At 39.8% G+C, this 15,333-nt stretch overlaps 1 protein-coding gene across 1 annotated transcript; it reads left to right on the forward strand.

Moving 5' to 3' along the window:
- Positions 1–3,832: 3,832 nt before the first annotated feature.
- Positions 3,833–13,511, forward strand: LOC137090508 (calpain-1 catalytic subunit-like). Its single transcript, XM_067454468.1, has 22 exons — positions 3,833–4,226; positions 4,521–4,769; positions 4,954–5,023; positions 5,899–6,017; positions 6,116–6,249; positions 6,608–6,782; positions 6,947–7,027; positions 7,258–7,343; positions 7,423–7,494; positions 7,642–7,802; positions 10,286–10,449; positions 10,546–10,557; positions 10,645–10,853; positions 11,013–11,046; positions 11,131–11,187; positions 11,330–11,387; positions 11,493–11,557; positions 11,669–11,737; positions 11,869–11,947; positions 12,035–12,151; positions 12,428–12,483; positions 12,565–13,511. Exons 2-22 carry the CDS (start codon positions 4,533–4,535, stop codon positions 12,589–12,591), a joined length of 2,082 nt encoding a protein of 693 aa, XP_067310569.1. The 5' UTR covers positions 3,833–4,226; positions 4,521–4,532; the 3' UTR covers positions 12,592–13,511.
- The last annotated feature ends 1,822 nt before the right edge of the window (positions 13,512–15,333 follow it).

Raw genomic sequence — 15,333 nt, forward strand, 5'->3', positions numbered from 1 at the left:
AGAGAAGTTCAGATATCTGGACTCATAAGGTGATCCGAACTTGCCTTGCAGACAATCTTACATAAGGTGTTGATTTGTGTTTTACTTTAGATGTGGTGTAATCTTATTTTTACTATGGTTTAGATGCGTTATGGTATGCAGTATGACTTGCTTAAAAAATGTAACTTCTAATATCATATTATATGAAGAAGGGGGGTCTAGCGTTGTTTAAAGGTGTTAAGGAGATAAATACCCCACCCCCCACCCCACCCAGCCTTTAGAAGACATTTCAGTAGTATTTTATTGTTTTCACTTGTATTTTTATTCTTTTATTGGTATTTCCTCGGACTCATAAAAATTTGGCGCTAAAAGGCATTTCTAGATAAACTTACAAGGAATCACTAAACCCTAAAGGTGATGACTATGTAAGGGATCATCCCAGGAAGTGCATAAGGATAAAAGGACAGTGGAGAAGGGCTTTCGGGGCCACGCTCCAGGTGAAGACAACACCTTACCTTGAAACGTACCTTTTAAGTAAACAAGGAAAAACCAGTCCGTGGTTATTCTTATAATCTTTTTACTAAGTCTCAGAGTGTTTTTTCTTTAAAAGATTATCTATATTGTATACAATTTAGACAAATCAATATATTAGACCAGTGCATTCGAACTCGACTGAGTTGGCGACAGGACACAGCCGGAGACTTCTGAAACAACGTCTGACACCTTATTATCAGCAGGTGAGATCAATTAATGGTTTTCCTGGATCATGGGGATTTAAAGAATGTTTCAGTGGGTTACAGCAGTATAGAAATACAACTATATACAACTAGAGGTGGGCATAGATTATTTTAGATTTTTATCTAGAATATTCTTGGAACAAATCTTGATTAACCTTGAAATTAATCTAGATTAATATTGGAATTAATCTAGATTAATATTGGAATTAATCTAGAGTAATATTGGAATTATTCTAGATTAAAATGGCTCATCTGAATTCTGCCGAAGGCATTCAGAATGTGTGTGCTACCCAAATAATAGGTGTGTTTACATGGAGCACTGTAATCTGTTTAAAAGTCTGATCTGAATGAAAATGCTCCATATAAACACTACAATCGGAATAAAAATGCCTAAACCGAATGAAATTGTAATCGGTTTGAGAGGGGTGGGATAACCATTTTCATGAACCGATCAAACGAAAAATTTCACTATGTAAATTATCCAATTACTTTTGAGTGTGCGTTGATGTGACGTGATATACAGCACACACCTTCACTACTGAAGAGACTAGGTTTTTCTGAGGGGTAAACTTTTTATTTCGTAAGAAGTTATGAAGATAATGTTGGAATAACGACAGACACAGCCTGGCTACACCCTCTCATCTTGACAGCATTTGTCCAAGGCACTTTTCACCTGCGCCTGACAGAATAATTTATTTTTCTGAGATGATTTTTACACTTTACAACAAATAAATAGCTTTTATTAAACCGTATCCTGGTGGCCGTTGAGAGTTGCTATGGGCAACCGGTAACTCATTCCAGCTGCTGGAGAGGACAGCGTCAATATTTCTGATGCGCCAGACGAACTGTCACAACATGTCACAAAATGATTCAGACTGAAAGTCAGCACACGTAAACCCCAGATCAGTTTAGATAACGTCCCATGTAAACAGTCCACTGAATCTTTCAATCCGAATGACAAAAAAGTGTATGTTTGCTCGAGACTGGAAGATCTCCTGCAGTAAACTAATTCTGCATTGCACAATGTTTCCATTAGAAAGCTTCTTAAAAATAAATTTTCCCTGAAGCAAACCCGGCTGCTTCATAGCTGCATCCATGTTAGCACGTCACATTTGATGTGGTGGTAATTTCCCAGTAGGCCTATACACAGGTTCGAAGACTCGTTCTCGGCCCCTACAGTGCAATTTGGCTAGGTATACATCCGCGCTAAAATATCAAAGTGAAAGTAATCATAGCTTGCGTAGTATAGACCCAGCTCCCAACCCAACTTCGAGAATAGATTAACGTTACAGTCTCACGTTAACACAGATAACTCCGATAACGGCCCACCCCCAATATATATATATATATATATATATATATATATATATATATATATATATATATATATATATATATATATATATATATATATATACATACATATACAGTGGGTACGGAAAGTATTTAGACCCCCTTTAATTTTTTTACTCTGTTATACTGCAGCCATTTGCTAAAATCATTTAAGTTAATTTTTTCCCTCATTTACGTACATACATAACCCCATATTGACAGAAAAACACAGAATTGTTGACATTTTTGCAGATTTATTAAAAAAGAAAAACTGAAATATCACATGGTCCTAAGTATTCAGACCCTTTGCTGTGACACTCATATATTTAGCTCAGGTGCTGTCCATTTCTTCTGGTCATCCTTGAGATGGTTAACCAACTACTTGAGATGGTTCTACACCTTCATTTGGGTCCAGCTGTGTTTGATTATACTGATTGGACTTGATTAGGAAAGCCACACACCTGTCTATATAAGACCTTACAGCTCACAGTGCATGTCAGAGCAAATGAGAATCATGAGGTTAAAGGAACTGCCTGAAGAGCTCAGAGACAGAATTGTGGCAAGGCACAGATCTGGCTAAGGTAGCAAAAAAATGTCTGCTGCGTTTAAGGTTCCTAAGAGCACAGCAGCCTCCATAATCCTTAAATGGAAGATGTTTGGGACAACCAGAACCCTTCCTAGAGCTGGACGTCCAAGCAAACTGAGCTATCGAGGGAGAAAAGCCTTGGTCAGAGAGGTAAAGAAGAACTCAAAGATCACTGTGGCTGAGCTTCAGAGATGCAGTCAGGAGATGGGAGAAAGTTGTAGAAAGTCAACCATCACTGCAGCCCTCCACCAGTCGGAGCTTTATGGCAGAGTGGCCCGACGGAAGCCTCTCCTCAGTGCAAGACACATGAAAGCCTGCATGGAGTTTGCTAAATTGGTGAGAAATAAGATTCTCTGTCTGATGAGACCAAGATAGATCTTTTTGGCCTTAATTCTAAGCGGTATGTGTGGAGAAAACCAGGCACTGCTCATCACCTGTCCAATACAGTCTCAACAGTGAAGAATGGTGGTGGCAGCATCATGCTGTGGGGGTGTTTTTCAGCTGCAGGGAGGGCGACTGGTTACCATCGAGGGAAAAATGAATGTGGCCAAGTACAGGGATATCCTGGACGAAAACCTCCTCCAGAGTGCTCAAGATCTCACACTGGGTCGAAGGTTCATCTTCCAACAAGACAATGACCCTAAGCACACAGCTAAAATAACAAATGGGACAAATGGCTTCACAGCAACTCTGTGACTGTTCTTGAATGGCCCAACCAGAGCCCTGTCTTAAACCCAATTGAGCATCTCTAGAGAGACTGAAAATGGCTGTCCACCAACGTTTATCATCCCACCTGACAGAACTGGAGAGGATCTGCAAGGAGGAATGGCAGAGGATCCCCAAATCCAGGAGTGAAAAACGTGTTGCATCTTTCCCAGAAAGACTCATGGCTGTATTAGATCAGAAGGGTGCTTCTTCTAAATACTGAGCAAAGGGTCTGAATACTTAGGATCATGTGATATTTCAGTTTTTCTTTTTTAATAAATCTGCAAAAATGTCAACAATTCAGTTTTTTTCTGTCAATATGGGGTGTTGTGTGTACATTAATGAGAAAAAAATTAACTTAAATGATTTTAGCAAAATGGCTGCAATATGACAAAGAGTGAAACATTTAAAGGGGTCTGAATCCTTTCCTTACTCACTGTATATAAATGGATGGATGGATGGATGGATGGATGGATGGATGGATGGATGGTTGTTAATAAACTGGACATTTTGAACTTAATGGGAACATTAACAAAACCTTCTTAGAACATGTTTTTTTAATCATGTTTTTTACAACCATTAAATCAAAATGTATATCAGCATTCACTGTCATCATGCTTATAATGTATGACACTTTGGTGCAGTCTCATACCAAAAATAACTTGAATCAGTGAGTTATGGACTGAATCCTACCCCAGTAAAAGACTCTGCTCATTGCGTTCTATGACATTTGCACAAATGTAAATATTGACCTGAGGGTCATAAAGTTGCGTCACACCTGGATGAGCAGGCGGAGTCCAGTTTCAAAAAGCTTCTCTTTAGTTTTCCTCCTGCTCTTTGCTTAGGGAAGGACAGAATATTCTTCCAGCCACAATAAGAGACAAAAGGTATGTTTTTAATCATGTCATTTGAGTTTTTACATGGGGTATTCATACATGAGAAAGATACTGACATGCAAATGAATTTGTTTTCAGACTGGGAGGTTTTTCTGAATGTCTGTGTAAATTGAATGAACCTAAAAGAAAAACCTTGTTTGCTGTATTTTTATGAGCTCTGTGTTCGGCATAATAAAGGTTGATCTGACTGAAGAGTAAACCCTAAATACACAACTATAAAAGCTACCGGAAGCCTTTGTTCACCACAATGCAGAGTGAAAGCTAGTCCTGCTTTCTATCCAACAGATCTGATCCACAATGCCAGCGCCTGGTGTGTGTTTGAACATTTTGTCGGCGCGTAATCTCAAAGATGGACAGGGATCGGTCAACAATCCGGAAAGGTTCCTGGATCAGGACTTCCAGCGGCTCAAGCAGTTCTGCCTGAAGGAAAGACTGAGGTTTATAGACAACTTGTTCCCTCCGGAGATGAAATCGATCGGTTTTGGTCCTCTGAAGCGTGAAGAGCTCTGGAAAGTAGAGTGGAAACGACCACATGTGCGTGAGCATCTGCAGACACAAACTCAACTTTTAAATGATCTGATTATTGCAGAAACTCTTGTCATGATAGAAAGTTCTCGTTGTAATGCCTAGTTCATGTTGACCTTAAGGCGTGAGTAGTAGTAAAGTGTCATGCATGCTACTGTTTTTGTTTAATAACGTGTGCCATTTTTACCTTCAGGAACTGGTGCCGAACCCTGTTTATGTTGTTCAAGGAACTTCAAGGTTTGACTTCTTTCAGGGTAGATTAGGTAGGTCTGCTGTCCCACCAATGTCCACACCAAGCGTACAGTACATCCTTATCAGAAAATGTGCATTGGAAAAATAAATCATTAACACATCAATGCAACGAGCTAAAGCAAAACCAAAACAATTATTATTTAGAGATGGTGAAAATGTCAAAGGTCACAGGTCTTAGTCACTTCATAGAAAGTGACAGTGCAATAAATCTAACAGGTGTGTACAATACACCAGATGAATGCATGTGAATAGTGAATATACACTAAAAATTAATAGAATAGAAGAGAATAAAAGTTAATTTTAAAACTAAAGTCTTTAGGTCAAATGTAAATTTTATTTGGAGTAGAGTTAAAGTTTAGAATGTGAAGCTGTTTTCCACTATGGAGTTTTAGTGTGTGCGTGTCGTGTGTGTATGTGTGTGTGGGCGTGCGTGCGTGCGCGTGTGTGTGGATGAGAATGTGTGAGTGAGCATGTGTGTGAGCATGTGCATGTCTGTACAAGTTTGGCTATACTTTGTGACGGTCAAATGTCCTCACTTGTTAAGTGAAATTTAAGAGTAGTGAAGATATTTTACTGGTCATCACTAGTTAAAGGCTTATGAACATGATTATATACAGTACAGTTATTTGCATGTTTCTCTGATGGGCAGGGCTTGGGTTAGGCATTCGAAAGTATAATTAACCTGATATAAAATCATTGGTCTATGTAATCAATGTCCACACTAATATTGTGAAACAAACCTGTGTGTGTGTGTGTGTGTGTGTGTGTGTGTGTGTGTGTGTGTGTGTGTGTGTGTGTGTGTGTGTGTGTGTGTGTGTGTGTGTGTGTGTGTGTGTGTGTGTGTGTGTGTGTGTGTGTGTGTGTGTGTGTGTGTGTGTGTGTGTAGGGAACTGCTGGTTTCTGGCATCGGTTGGAGCTCTTACATTTCAAAAACGAATAATGAAGCAGGTTATCCAGGATGATCAAAGTTTCTCTGTGGATTACGCAGGAATATTTCATTTTAAGGTGAATGTTTAAACCATTTTTGTCTGAACAATATCTTTAAGAATTAAAGTTTGTGTATGTTTTTTAATAATAGCTAACCTCTGATGTTTTGTTTTCAGTTCTGGAGATTTGGATCATGGGTGGATGTGGTTATCGATGACAAACTCCCAACTATTGACGGCCGACTCATCTTTGTTCAGTCTAAAACACCAAATGAATTCTGGCCTGCTTTGTTAGAGAAAGCTTATGCTAAGTACGTTTCAGTTTAATACTGTACTATAATTTATAGTTTGGATATGTCACGTTATCTCAGCGTGGTACAGACAGAAGGCAAGGAGAAGAAGATCAAGTCAAACAAACTTTATTAAAACAAAGAAAACCCAGACCAAACTCTGAACTAACATTAACGAGAACCAAACAGAGAAATCCAATCAGGATTTCCAATCAGAAACCATGGTAACAAATAAATGAGCCAACTCAGGTAGGGTGAAAACAGAAAACCAAGTCCAAACACCATGAACTGTTACAGGACCATGGATTAGATTTTTATTTTATTTTAATGCACATAGAAATTATGAATGGGAAATGAAAAATGATTCTCTCTTTTCCAGAGTGTGCGGCTCTTATGCGGATATGGACGCAGGAAGCATATCAGAAGCTCTGATGGACTTCACCGGTGGACCGCACATGACCATTAAACTGAGCGAAGCACAGGACAAGCTGTGGGACGCCATGAGACGAGCCAGCCAATCAGAATCCCTGATGGGATGTGGCACTCCTGGAGGGGTAAAGACTGAGTCTCAAATCTTATAAAGCAGCTAAAAATACTAAAAAAGCATTATTATTATCATTATTGTGGTTATTATTATGCAACCTACCTGCTCCAAACAATACCACCACATTAAGAATGATGATCACATTAAGTCCTACAATCACTTTGTTCCTTTTAGCAAGCAGGTCTGCTGCAAAATAATGTGTTACCCAATGGCCTTGTGGAAATGCATGCTTACACGGTCACAGGAGTTGCAGAGGTGAGAACTTCTTCTCTAAGATGTCAGACTTATTCAAATGTGGTTTACAGTTTTACATAGGCCTATGCATTTAGCATTTTTCTAAAGCGACTTACAAAAGAGGAGCAAAAGCAATGTCCAAACGCCAACAGTATTCATAATATACTGTACCATGCTAGATTCATTAGACAAGAGTTTAGTGTCAGCAAGTGATGATTTATCCTGTGATCTTATGAGATGTTCTCTCACAGGTTGTATGTCGAGGTCGTCCAGTGAAGCTGGTGAGAATCTTTAACCCTTGGGGTCAAGAAGAGTGGAACAGAGACTGGAGCGACAGGTCTGAATCCCACATTTCTATATAATTCCTCTACATCTATTATCAGGCATCTGATAGCTGGTTATTCTGATCTCTTTAGATCCCCTTTGTGGAAATTTGTACGTCCCGAAGACCAAAACTACAAAATTGTGCTTGACAATGGAGAATTCTGGTGAGCAGAACTAAAGAATCCAAAGGGCCAAATGTTTGTCTCTTAAAGTTATTTTAGATAAAATCTTTTATTTGCTCTTGATTTAATGCATTTTCTTTTAGTACTGTATATACCACAGCTTCATATCACAGTTTTCTGTCTCTGCAGGATGTCAATGGAGGATTTCTGCAGGAATTTTTCAGATATGGATATCTGTTGTTCGGACGTGAATGTTCTTGCTGGATCTCATTCTTCATCTTGGAAGACTGAAATACACAAAGGCCAGTGGGTAACTGGAACAACAGCTGGCGGTTGTGCAAATGACCTAGGTGAATTAACTCATATTATTATTGTAATAAACGACTCTTAGATGGGAAGGAAGGAGGCGGGAACCGGTGAACATTCAACAACTTTTATTAAATAAACAAAACGAAAGTAAAAGTCCAGGCCTGGTCCTCTCTCGTCCTTGACTGGTGTCGCTCGTCCTTAAATGTCTCCGAGCTCCCTCATGAGAGGACTCGAGACCGGTGTGGCTCGCAGGTGACGCTCCTTTGCAATCACGTCCCCGGTCTCACTCGCTCCTCCCATGTCCCTCGCTTGTTCACCTCGCCACATACCCCCATCACCCCTCGCAGGCCAGGGGGTACACCCGAGACTGCGCCTACTACCCCCCCCCGGGGGGCCCAATCTCTGCGTCTCACACGTCTGGGGTATGGGCGGACGAGACGAGAGAAGGGGGAGACGGAGACTGAGTGACAGGATGAGAGAGTGGAGAGAGGGAAAAAAAAAAATCTGGTCCGGTTCCCCGACACACTGCCGCTCAGTCCTCACCAGCTGAGAGGCTCTTCCTCAGGGTGCTATGCGATGGTGCTGGACACCCGGTGGACGGCCCGATCCTCCTCTGCCCCCTGGCGGCCGGAGGTGTCTCCTCCGATAGAGGGCATTCAGCAGCGAGCCCCGTGTTCCCTGCTCCTCCCCATCATGGCGGACGGCAGCAGGCTCCGGCCCACGGCGAACGCCGGTGACTCCTCTGCTCCCTCCAGGATAGCCGCCACCCCACCTCGACCCAGGGGCACGGCAGTGAGCTCTCCTTCCCACCGGTCTTCACTCGTTCCAGCACCATCGCCTCGGGCAGCCTCTCGCGGTCCTTCTCCATCCACGCTGCCCAAACTCCTCAGCACCGCGATCCCCCTCAGCTGCGAGGGCTCTTCGACAGCGTGTCCCTCCTTCCTCCCGGGGTTCGGCACCAATGTAATAAACAACTCTTAGGTGGGAAGGAAGGAGGCGGGAACTGGCGAACATTCAACAACTTTCATTAAATAAACTAAACGAAAGTAAACCGAGGGCAGTCCGTCACGGACGACTACCTGCACAAGCATAAACAAAACTCAACGTAAAGTCCAGGCCTGGTCCTCTTTCGTCCTTGACTGGTGTCGCTCGTCCTTAAATGCCTCCGAGCTCCCTCATGAGAGGACTCGAGACCGGTGTGGCTCGCAGGTGATGCTCCTTCTCAATCACGTCCCCGGTCTCACTCGCTCCTCCCATGTCCCTCGCTCGTTCACCTCGCCACAATTATTCTTACTATAACCATTTTATTATGCTACTACTATATAGTTAAACATAATGATGCTTAATGACTGTAAAGTAGTTTGTTCATTTGGGAAGAAGGAGATGGGAACCGACGAACATTTAACAGTCTTTAATCAAAGAATTCACCCCTCACGGATAAATGCCCGCACACACATAATAAAACATAAACAAAACACAACATGAAGTCCAGGCCTGGTCCTTTCTCATCTTGCACTGTTGTCGCTCCTCCTTTTTTGCTCCTGTCATTCCTCCGTGAGACGAGACCGGTGTGGCGCTCATTATCACTCGCCATCAGCCCGCTCTCACGGTCCCTCAGCCTCGCTGCTTGCCACACACTGACCATTAACTGAAACTGTATTTGTGTATGGCTTGTGTATGTCAAAATGTTGATTCTGATTGGTTGGCCGCAGTGCTTGAGGTAAAAAAAAAAAATTAAAGTTCTGTCATGTAGTAGCTCTACATGGTGCAGGCTGATGGGTCCATGACTCAATCTGCTTACAATCACATCACTGGCCCTGTCCCAAATGGCACACTTCATGTGCACTTTCAGTCAGATCTTTCCCGGCATTCAAAGCGGCATTACGTTGTGAAAGTGACCCGTAAGGGTTTAGGGTGCCATTTGGGACAGGGCCATTCTCTAGAGGGCCCAGCTGATTGGTTTCTGCTGTATTAATAGTCAGTGATACTTGGCTCCACCTATATAGATTACTAAACTAAACTCATAACAGCCGCAGCAATAACAGTAGCAGCATATAAAAAAAAAAATAATAATTGGTGATTGAAATAATAAGAGATGGCAGGAAAATGCTTTTGTGTTCGCTTGCAAACATTTTCACAGAGATTACAAAAAATTTGCCAGCAAATGCAGAAGCATTGAAATGCATTTTTGTCTCTTATCTAATTATCTCCACTCTATAGCCCTAAACATATATAGTGTGGGTAGGTCAGATTTTTTTAGGCTCACTTCAGGCACTGGTTAACAGACATTCCAGGATTGTATGAAGTAGTTACTAGTTGATGGCTTGATAGTATTACAGAAACTTTACTTACGATTTTTCCTACAATGGCTACAAAACAGATCGTATTGGAGTCTGAATTAGGACGGTCTAACCAGTCTCTCTCTCTCTCTCTCTCTCTCTCTCTCTCTCTCTCTCTCTCTCTCTCTCTCTCTCTCTCTCTCTCTCTCTCTCTCTCTCTCTCTCTCTCTCATTTACATTTATAGAGAGTTTTTCCAAAAATCCCCAGTTTCGTGTGACTCTTAAGGAGACTGTTGAAGATCCTAGAGATAAAAGTGCTCCAAATCTCCTCGTGACGCTTATTCAGAAATCTCACAAGAGAAACAGGCACTTGGCAACCAATTTCAGTATTGGTTTTAACATTTATGAGGTTTGTAAAAAAACAGTGATGTCCATTACACCATTAAAATTTGAATATAATATTAATATATTGAACATTTATATTTGTTGTTTGTAACTCTTGCAGGTGCCAGCTCATGTACGTATTGAACATTTTTCTGATACATTTGATTGAATTTTGGATTTTGCAGACACAGAATAATCAACATTTTCCCTTTTTCTGCAGTTAAAGGACCAAAGGGAGAAATTCCCTGCATCATTCTTCAAAAACACCCGTATCGTTGGAAAAAACGAAGCCTTCATCAATGCTCGGGAAATCATGGAGTTTTTCAGATTCAAAGCAGGCGACTACCTCATCGTTCCTTCAACTTACAGTCCAAATGAAGCTTCATCCTTCCTTCTGACAGTCTATTCAAAGACAGAAGCCGTCATTGAGTAAGCCTTCGCATAATTAACATCAAGTAAAGATGCTCAGACAAACATGTTTATGATGTCTCTGCTTATTAATAAGAGAAACTATTTTTAAAGTAAAGTAGTTTTTAAGTTTTTAGTATGTAATTTTGGAGTACAAAGACTTTGATTTTGTGTCTTCAGAGACTCTTCTGGATACGGCATGACAAGAACTAAGGTATTTCACAGCTTGGGCTGTTTCTTTACTGTTGCCTGAGTTCAGAAAGTATCTGTTTTTTCAAATCTTCTCAATTTCTCTCAGATGATTCCCAGGGATAATGACGACTCCTTCCAGATCTTTCTGCAATATGCAGATGAGGTACAGGAAAACTCTCCAGCAGATCTGGGTTATGAGAATATGAATGATTATGATCAGAAATACAATGGAAGGTTACAACAAGATATTTCAATGGAACAGGAAGTTGTTTATCAGTTATCTGATATATGTCTGTTTGTGTAAGTACGGAGAGGTGGACGCTGAGCGGCTTCAAAGACTTCTAAATGAGAATCTTTATGCAGGTGAGGATTCAACCTTCCAGAGAAAACTCATATTTCTATATCTTTAGTCCTGTTTTCCTTCCAGTCGTCTGTGATTGTGTGTATGTTTCTTGTCTGATCTCTCAGGACATTCACAGAAAACCACAGGATTCAGCTTGGATTTGTGTAAGAGCATGGTGGCGCTGATGGATGTATCCTCGACTATTAAGGCTTTCAGAAACTTGTGCATGTCGTTTGCCTTTTGTGAATTCATTCCATTTTAATCAAGTTGTCTCATGACGCTCTTTAACGCAACAACACAGCTCAGCGTCACTGGAAGGCTCAGTGAATTTGAATGCCTCCGTTTGTGGAAACGAGCCGTTTTTCAAAAGGTACAGATCCATCTGAAGTATCCATTCTTATAGAGACTCAGTATGCAGTACAGTATGCGTCTATATTTTGTCTGCATTACACATTACATATTTAAAATGGGTTGCATTTTCTTTTCTGGCCTGTTTTTCAGGATATTTTCTATAGCATGGATGTTTCGCACACTGGAAGTCTGTCTCTGAATGAACTCAGAAATGCTCTAAGGGCTGCAGGTAGCTCACATACCTCAACTAACTGATCTTCAAGTCATAAATTAATCTGAATCAGAATGAATCTGCTCATATTTTGTATTTTTCAAGGGTTTGTGTTGAGTGACAGCATGCTGGATCTCATGGCTCTCCGATACGGTGACTCCAGTGGTGAAATCACGCTAGAAAACTTTGTTGTGCTCGTCCTGCGCATGGATTGCATGGCCAGTGAGTCTGAAACTTCAGTCTATTGTGTTCTAGACAGCCAGTACAGATCTCAAGTATTGTGTGCAATATAAATCCTAAAAACAGCACTTGAGATATCATGTCTAAGATAACATCATAAATCATTTGTGATGCATATTTCATAAAGCTATGTTAATAACAGCATAACATCACACCTAACCTCAGTAGTGCAGATATTATTGTCTATCTGGATGATTTATGGGAATCGCTGTCACTCACTGTCTGTATGTAAACTCATATTATTATTTTTATCACCAGAAACATTCAAGAGACTCACCGCTGGAGGGCCAAACATGATGCTGGGAGAAAATGAAGTAATGTTTTTAAACACATATTTAATTCATCAGAATTCATAAGATTAATAACACTCATAATGCATAACTCTGTTCTTGTAGTGGATGCATCTCACCATGTACTCATGAGCCAGATGAGACTGAGAAAACTGATCCTGGATCTGAGACCTCAATGAGAACACACAGAAATAAAACAATAATCTAAGACTTAAATGCAACTTTATTTTCATACTTGACACATTTTGCATAATGGAGGCTTGTTAACTGATTTCTTTGATTTTCATATGCTGATTGATTGGATTATTAAATAGGCCAGAATTGTGTGGAGAGTTGAAGAAATGTTTATTCAGATGACACTAATCTAGTTTTTTCTTCAATTGCATCTTTGAACAAACCACACACTCTTTGCAAACTGGAAGAGCTGTTTGCTGAAATCTTTTTACAACCAAAAAATGATGCCTCACAATTCACTGTTTTATTGTACTTTTCTTTTTGATAATATGCTACTTTATAATTACAGTAAAATGCAGTCTAAAGATGAACATAACTCGAATCAATGAACTTTTGGACTCCAATGAATGGATCCTAAAGGCTTGGTTCCTGAATGCTAATTACATGCCATGACGTTCGATCAATAGGCCTCTCTGATTGGCTGAACGTCAGACGTTGGTAATCACGGTAACAACGGTTTATTTCTGATGACTTTTTCCTTCTGTAGTCTCCTTGCTGAAGATTTGTCTCCTCTGTTTTGGTGAGCTTACTAAAAATCTCTCAACATTTTTTTTTGTGCTTTTTTTTTGTGGCATAATTCCTGATATATTGTTGAAATATCTGATCGCTGAAATCGTAGAAAAATCTGATGTTCTGTATTAATTCCGTCTTTTTTTTTTGATCCTGGACAAACATTTTATACACAAATGTAAGTTTGCTGATTTCTGGTTCTTCCAATAAGAAAGCTGTGAAAACTGTTTATCTTTTAAAAGGGCATATTATGTAATTGCTCCCTGGCATATAATATATTGTCATTCTGTATAAAAAATAAATAAACTGCTGGCAATGAATGAATCCCACTACTATGAAAGCATGACGTATTAATATTAATTAGGAAACGTGACCGGTCTCTCAGCAAATTAAATCATAGCAAGGCAAGTTCATTTGCATAACACATTTCATTTAAAGTGCTTTACATATAAACATTTCATCAACATATAAATACATTTCATTAATTCAAAGTGCTTTACATATAAATAAATTAAAATATTGATAACATATGCATGAGAAATAAAAATACCATGTCTAAGTATTAAAAATTAAAAACAGGGATAATTAAAACAGTTGTAAAGAGAATCAAAAAATACATAAAAATAAAATGGTCAGATTCACAATAGTGGTCTGAAATAAAAATAAAACATCCTTCAGTTTACAGTCTACATACATGTACCATCTTTATTAGAACACCTCTCCTTCATTTCTTTCTCAAACACGTTCATAACATCCATTTTAATCACTATTCCCTGATTTTTACTCAGAAACCTTCTTGTTAAACCCATTCTCACTCATCATACCCTCCACAGATTTACACATACTCAAACCTTATTGTCAAACTTACTATTTCAATCAAACCCAGTTTTCACTCATCATATTTAACTCAAATGAACATATAAAATAACAGTAACCAAAGATAAGAACAAAGGTAAACTAAAACAGTTATAAAAAGATAAAATATATGATTCATAGATAAGATAAGGTGCAATCAGCCGGACATACGGTTACCGCTGTTTGAAAGCGGCTCCCAGAGGCATGTGAATATCTCCCAATATGACAACTATTAAGTTGTAACCATCTCTTAGGTCTGTATCTGAATGCTTGAAGAACAATTTGAATATTGAGTAGCCTACTTTGATTATGGTTATTGTTTGCACTTAAAGGGTTAGTTCACCCAAAAATGAAATGTATGTCATTAAATCCTCACCCTAATGTCGCTCCACACCCATAAGACCTCCGTTCATCTTCAGACACAGTTTAAGATATTTTATATTTAGTCCGAGAGCGTATGCAAGTGTATGCACACTATACTGTCCATGTCCAGAAAGGGAATAAAAACATCATCACAGTAGTCCATATGAGACATCAGTGGGTTAATTAGAATCTCTTGAAGCATCGGAAATACATTTTGGTCCAAAAATAACAAAAATTATTCAGCATTGTCTTCTCTTCCACGCTTGTTTTAAATCCTCAAATAAAGACTTGAATGGTTATAAATCAGCGTATTGGTTCATGATTCGGATCACGTGTCAAACTGCCAAACTGCTGAAATCACATGATGGTGACATTGGCACTCCGATGGCGATCTGGTCAGACCAAGCCTGCAGTCTCCCTCTCATTTACTGAAGCTTTCGCGCCTCGATCGCCCCCCGGTGACCGGTCCCAGTATAGCCGCCCCTCTGTGATTTCTAATGGACGCGAGGCAAACTAAATAATAAAATGACACTTCAAAATTTTTTCCCCAAAGTTAGTTTATGTCACTGAAGGCAGTTATCATCACGATGATTTCATTTCAGGTGTTCGTTTTAAAAATAAGTTTAGTTTGAGTTAGTTATTTGATGCTATAAAAACGGGGGGTGTGACGTCATGATTGACAGCTGAGACTGACGGCTTCTCTGAGTGAAGTTGTCACTGAGGCACTAACGCACTTTTTCCGAAATTTTTGGGAGCAGATTAGAGCTTTAGCTTTAATTTCTACATTTCCATAACTGTTTATTTCACACCAACATAATTAATTGTTCTGCATCTGCGAGAGAGTGGGCGGGCTTTTGATATTTTTGGAAAGCTGGGACGTAATGTCGTCTGGACTAAAGAGGACAAGGACAA

This window comes from Pseudorasbora parva, chromosome 10 (assembly GCF_024679245.1).
Source record: "Pseudorasbora parva isolate DD20220531a chromosome 10, ASM2467924v1, whole genome shotgun sequence".
Lineage (NCBI taxonomy): Eukaryota > Metazoa > Chordata > Actinopteri > Cypriniformes > Gobionidae > Pseudorasbora > Pseudorasbora parva.